The sequence below is a fragment of the Cardiocondyla obscurior genome, linkage group LG03 (assembly GCF_019399895.1).
Source record: "Cardiocondyla obscurior isolate alpha-2009 linkage group LG03, Cobs3.1, whole genome shotgun sequence".
In the NCBI taxonomy this organism is placed as follows: Eukaryota; Metazoa; Arthropoda; class Insecta; order Hymenoptera; family Formicidae; genus Cardiocondyla; species Cardiocondyla obscurior.
In genome coordinates, this window is record NC_091866.1 from 5,427,167 (window position 1) to 5,433,939 (window position 6,773).

Sequence of the window (6,773 nt, forward strand, 5' to 3'; positions counted from 1 at the left end):
CTCTGACGATGGCCATCACGACGACGTGGAGCCGCTCTCGCAGCTTGACCCCACCGCATCGACCTCGACTTCAACCCCGACGTTACCCCGCCAGCAGCCGCGGTCTAGTCGCGACGACGACATATTCTGCCCGTCGTGCGGCCGACGGCGCCGCGAGGAAATCCCATGGATGATCGAGGACTTGGACGCTATCGAGCCGGCACCACTGGAGTCGCAACGGACACCGACGAAGCTCTGTTGCTGCGGGGACGACGAAATTCGTAGAATTCGCGGAAGTTTCCTGAGAATACGCAGCACCGAGGTGACATGGAGCACCAGCAGCTTTTTGTCGCCCGACGACGCGATATTAGATCTGAGAAGACGCACCAGCGAAGGCACGGAATTCCGCTGGGAACTTCACACCTCGACTACCGACTTGGACCTCGCCAGGAGAACGAAATGCAGCTGCCACAGTCTGACTCCGGGGGAGAAGAAGACGGAGGGCGTGCATCGCGGTGACCTCAGGAAACATCACAGCGCGGAACAAGACAAGTGGTCGGTCGAGAATCTGGTGACGCCGATGCACGACCTAAGGAAGCACAGCAGCGACGATACTAGATTCGCGAGGGAAGCAAAGTGGCTGCAGGTGCCGGATGTAATGCCGAATCCAAAGCCCAGATGCACCTGCCCTAAAGTAAAGACACCGCCGCCGGCGTCACCAGTGGAGACAAAGCCGGAAGTGAAAGAACCAGAGAAGCCGATAATACAGAAAGAAGAAAAGAAATTGCACTACTCAAAGTCGTTGACGCCCGAGGATTCGACCGTACCATGGGAGAAACCGGAGGTAAAGAGACAAGCTAGCGAGGATCCGAGAGCTGTCAGAGCCGGAAAAAGAGATCGGCCGAAGCTAGAACGTTCGGCGCAAGTGAGAAGCGAAAGTTCAAGAAGATGGGGCTTCTCCGCCAGAGAGAAAGACAAGGACAAAGAAAAAGAAAAAGAAAAAGTAATCAGCCCAACGGAAAGTAAAAAGCCGATACGAGCGAGGTGGGCCATGAAACCGCACGTCTCTTTACCTGCCGAGAAGAAGGTGTCGAAGTGGTACAGAAGCATGGACGAACCGAAAAGCAAGAGTTTGCGCGAGCGACCGAAGTACAGCATACGCAGGAGCATGTCGCCGGAACCGGATCCACGACAGATAAGCAGGCTGGAAAACAGAATCGTACGACGTTTGATCTCGCCGGAGATCACTATCACCAGCAGCAAGTGGGCACCCTACGAAGACTCGTCGCCGCTGCCGACGATCGGAATAAGGAAACGCGAACAGAAGCACATCAGCGAGATCAAGTGGACGCCGTACGACGAATCGCCAAGTGACATTCCGGTCGAGGTGGTCGACGATAAGAAATGGTCGCCCTTCCACAACGTTACGCCTACTCACTGTCCGCCGCCGGAGCCGGTGACGCCCAGCAAAAGCGACGACGAGGAGTTCCGGTGGAAGATTCTCAACCAGGTCGCGCCGTTCCCGCTCTACCAAGGCGGCTGGAAGGACGAGTCGCCGGAGAAAACGCCGCCGAAGTCGACCACGCCGGACGACTTGTCGTCGCCGGTCTGGTCGCCAAGGGAGCCTACGACGCCCACCGTCAAGCGGAAGAGTACCAGACGATCTGAATACTCGCCGGAGTACTCGCCGACGCAGCGGAGGCCCAGCAAGCCCCGGCTCATCCGTAAGGGTGCGTTCAGGGCGAAATCATCGATTCCTACCGCCACCAGTCCTCTGGACGACAGACTGCCGCAGACCGGGCCTCCCCCGCCGACTGTAATAATACGCGCCGCTAGCGAGGAGACTAAACGACAGAGGCCCCAACTGACGAGATCCACAGCCCTGCTGGAGGTGCCGAAGCATATAGATGCAACGAAGAGATCGTTGAGCGAAGAGGGACCGCGCATGCATCCTCGCGAGCGTCCCAAACCGCCTGGAAGAACTCGCAGCGAGGAAGTGCCCAAGTACGACGATCCTTGGCTGAAGAGGGCCGAATCACCTGAGCTGCGTGAGTACGTTACGACAGTATAACGATTGCTTCCATAAGCCGTCGATTAGATATCGGCAGTGAACGTCGGCACTAGCTTCCTTAATTTATTAATCGACGCGCTTATCACAAGCAGCTCGACAAATACAACAAAAGTACATAAGCGGAGATCGTGTACAGCTTAAAGGAATTATATTATTTTCTAATATCTATTACTACGATTTTATAAAGAGTAACTGAATAAGAAAAAAAAAAAAAAAAAAATAAAAATAAAAAAAAACGAGGTCTCAAGCTAAAATGACGATGCAACCGTTGGGATTCAAACAGCTGTTTGGAGAGAGAGGAGGCGTCCCACGACCAGACAGCGGAGCGGTTATCCTCGCAAGGCCTCACGAAGAGTTTAATCTTCGAAACCACCTAAAAGACGAGACGGCAGGGCACAACTAGTCGCGACGAAGATTAACGAAGTCGAACGAGACAGGAAGGAAGATTCTAACACACGATCGCGCCCGTACGGACGCCGAAAACTTCGTTGGCCTACACGAAGACTACAATGAAAAATACCAAAAATAAAAAAAATAAAAAAATAATAATTATAATTAAAAAAAAAAAAAAAAAAAAAAAAAGTGAAATAACTTCCGCTCATTTTCGACGATCATTTCCATAGGAGACGCGAATCGGAAGTTCCCAGAGACGGGCGAGAGTCGAGGCGAGGGGTCAAGGACTGACTATTATTTAACTAGCGTAATATATAACAATGTAACGTTTTGCGGCCCGCTCGCGGGAGAGATGGAGTTATTCCTCCTTAGGAGCGCGGCGCCTGAATGTTTTCAGCTCAAGACGAAGTGTAGGGTTACGCGCGGATCGGGCGGGCATCCGGCCTAAGATCCGCGAAGCTCTGCGGGGCGAAGGGTTAATAAACTGGCCGGATGCTGCCCGGCGGACGCGAACGAGGTGGTTCACGGTAGGGCGTTGATTGATAGTTCTATAACGTAATTAGTAACGTAATGCTACAATGATTAAAGTATCGACTAGGGAATAATAATGACATGAATCTCTGTAGTGTAAGCGTGACTCGTCGATTCGCAGAGAGCGCTCTGCCGTGGATGATAGATCGAGGGATACACACAGGGTGCGTCCAGCGCGGACGCGCGCGATTAATAATGTTAAGTATAATTTGTATATGTGTACGCGCACCCCGTGCGCGAACGCGTAATTATATAATATTTGTAACGTTCGCGTTCGAACGACAAGTATAAGTATAAGCGGAGCGAAGGTAGAGAAAAGATAAAAAAAAAAAAAGTAGAAAAGAAAAGGGAAAAACGTGGAGATGCGGTTCGACCGCGTCGTGATCAAAGGATTGGCCTCGTTTCAGGGGTACAACGCGGATTCCGTAAGGACCGCTCGATTGGGAACTGTCGGGGCTCGACGAGATACGACACTTTGTTATTCGTTCATATTTCGTTAATTTTTCTTATTTTTTTATTACTATTATTTTTTTTTATACATTGCATATCGACGCGCGAGATCGTTGGATCGTAAAAGCGTCGTGATCGACAGATCGCACGGTCGGATCCAGATTCGTGACGATCGAATTTATTTGTTGTTAGGGTGACGATCCGGCGGTCGTGACGTGAAAGAAAAATCAGGAACGCCGCTGGGTGCGTGGCCCTTCGTGTGCCGGTGTGTGCAATATTAGTTAAGGGCTCGAAACGTCGGTGGACAACTGCGTGAATACGGAGTACTAAGGGGTAAGGGAGAAAAAAAAAAAGAGATCGTGGAGGAGAAAACCGACAGGTTGCACTTTCGAGGGGCTGTACTTGATCGTTTTCTCTCTTCGTCCTCGGCGCGACGTGTAGCTCGTTTTCGATTGAACACGTCTCGTTCGCCACTCGCGAGTTTTTCCTACTCCCTCGCGCCCGTGATCTTTTCTATATCGTGCGTGTGTCTCATGAATGATATGGCTCGGTGTACTGCGCGGCCGACATTGCTGTGTATAGCGTAACACATAAGGGATTTCTCATTTAGGTACAGCGTCTGTGAGCAAATACCGTTAACGGGGAAGGTCCGCCCCCGCGCACATTAAGGGCAAGTTAGTCGCGCCCGAGTGCGCTCGAGCGGCGACGCTGATTAGACACCGGCCCCTATCTTTCCCTCGTTGGCGAACACGTCCGATCTCGTGTCGCGCGAACAGCCGCTGTCATTTAGCGCATAACTTTTTTTTTTTTTTTTAGGATAGCTCCACGTATAATTAGCGCCGCGTGAACGCTCACCCGGTAATTTCGCGCGTGGCTCGTGCGCGTGCAGTACCTTTCGTCTAAGTACCTTGCCGCTCTTTCTCTCTCGATGCACGCTCTCGACGCACGTTATAACCCTTTCGTTCTCTCCCAGCCCGATCGATCGTTTTGTAACCGGGGCGCGCGATCGACGAGCAATTTAGCGATATTCGATAAAAAAAAATTACTCGCGGCAAAGTGTCCGCAGGGGTTGTTACGTTTGTTCGCTCTTGTACTCCATTCGCAATCTCGCCTTCTGAGCGTCACGAGATCGAGCGTAACCAGCGAATTCGGCACGTTTCTCTTCAAGGCAAAGATCTCGCGAAAAAATATTAAAAAAGGATGAGATTTAGGGAAGCTGGTTGTCGCATCTTCCCCGAGTTCGCGCCTCGTCGGGAGCGAAAGACCAAGGTGTAACGTCGCCGAAGTGGCCGCCGGTCGCCGCTTGTCTTGCTCGTACATATGCATTATACGCTACATAGCGATTCGTTTCCCCACGAATTACACACACACGAACACATACGCGTATACATATACATATAAAGAAAAATATATATAAAAATATAAATATATATATAAATAAATATATATATATAGTTTTCTCCCTTCTCGTAGTGCGTACACCTAGCAGTTTATTACGACGTCATTGCGTATTGTACGATATTATACATAGCGTAAAAAGAAGAAAGAAAAAACCGTGACTACTGTTGTATACTCATTGTCGACCGAAGGGACGCTCATGACGCCATTCGCGGTTGAAAGGCCCGTGTTTCGCGTATATGTGCATACGCAATATATGCACGCGTGACACGCGCTCGTTCGAATAACAATGCAAGATAATTGGGGGCATGTGTGTGCGCTGAGAGGACGCTATTACAGTATAAAACAAACTTGTATCCGTGCTGCCATTAGCGTTAAAGAATGCAGGAGGTGCAGTAAGGTATGCAGACAAGCCAAAGTATATAGATAATGAAAATATCCACGAATTTATGTCCACGAGACGTACACACTTACGTATGGAGAGAGATAGAGAGAAGAATGAGAGAGAAAGTGAGCGACAGAGAAAATGAGAGAAAGCAAGAGAGAGAGAGAGAGAGAAAGAGAGAAAATGATACATGTATACAAGCGCACGCATTCTTACATACATACGCTTAGTTGCGTAAATCCGTGTATAAAGGAAACGTGGCGAACGAGAGAAAAGGTTTCGCAGACGCCTCTTCTTTTACTTGCTGCTTCGACAGTGAGCAGTAAAAGGGGACCGACAAAGGATTAGATCCGGCAGATTGTCTTTTTTCGCCTAGCGAAAACGGTTTCAAAGATGGTTTCGCTAAGCCTTTCGAAGTTCGATAACGACGAAATGACGAAGAGAATCGGCACGAAGTTGAAAGCTCGTCACTGTCGAAGCGTGGTCGTCGCGCGTGAAATTGACGATTTACGCACGATTCGCGTACGCGATTCTTTATGCCCGTTTGTATTTTCCCTTAAGTTAACATATACGGAGTTTCGCGATTAAGTCTGCAAAATCGATCGACCGACAGGCATCCCGATCCCCCTCGCCGTGGAGGAGGGAGGGAGGGGGAGGAGGGGGACTATAGGTGAATTCGTTTCGCGGCACATATGAGAATAAGTTTAGGGAGCTTCATGTTGAATAATTAGCAGTCTCATCCTATGTATCGTATAATCGAGAGATCAAGCGGCCGTGAGCAGTACGTATTTAGCGGTAAAAGAACACAAGAAAACTATATAAGATGGATAAGCGGAACCTGGGTTATCTTTAACGGTATTCGTAGCGTGTACTGTATTTCGGATGTGATCGAAATCCGTTGCCTGAGTTTCCCGAGATACACTTGTTATGTTTGCGCCTATTAATATCATTCCTCTTCTCGCACGAGCGAGCATTATTATTGCGATATTTATTACGATTATTGTAAGCATATGCTCTCTAATGCGATATTACATTGTGATAACGTGAGACTTGTTTCTAGTCTGGCCCTTCTAATCTCTCGTTAATTATTCTGTCGATAATCAGTCCGAATCCCCGTCCCTCCCCCCTCTCCCCTCCCCTGCCGTTCCTCCTTCTGCCTTTTGTCCCTGACTGTAATGATTCGTGAGATGATACGATGCGTCGCGAGATGCGTAGATCTCGCGTAATAGAAAGGTGCATCCTTTGTGCAACAAATACAGTATACAATCCGTAAATATGAGGTCAATGTTGATTTGTTTAAATAAATGTAAGTTTGAAAACCCACCGTGGTATTTTATTATCGCACGCGAGGTATTTGTATCTCGAACTGTTTTTTAAGTTGTACATATATATATATATAAGTCTGTAGCAAATTTCATAATAGTTTTCTCTTTTGAGACATTCATAACGTTAAAATAAAATAATATTGTATGTTACTTACCCGGCTGCGTTTTCAAAGCCAGAGATGATCGAGGTAGACTGCATAAACGCTGTTGTAAAAATCAACGGAGCCCTCGAAGTGTATAT

The 6,773-nt window shown here is 48.7% G+C and overlaps 1 protein-coding gene across 1 annotated transcript; it reads left to right on the plus strand.

Annotated features, from left to right (window-relative positions):
* The first annotated feature begins 157 nt into the window (after nt 1-157).
* On the plus strand, nt 158-6,530 carry LOC139113633 (neurofilament heavy polypeptide-like). The gene is made up of 2 exons (XM_070674921.1): nt 158-2,027; nt 2,334-6,530. The coding sequence occupies exons 1-2, from the start codon at nt 170-172 to the stop codon at nt 2,408-2,410; spliced, it is 1,935 nt and encodes a 644-aa protein (XP_070531022.1). The 5' UTR covers nt 158-169; the 3' UTR covers nt 2,411-6,530.
* Nucleotides 6,531-6,773: the final 243 nt, after the last annotated feature.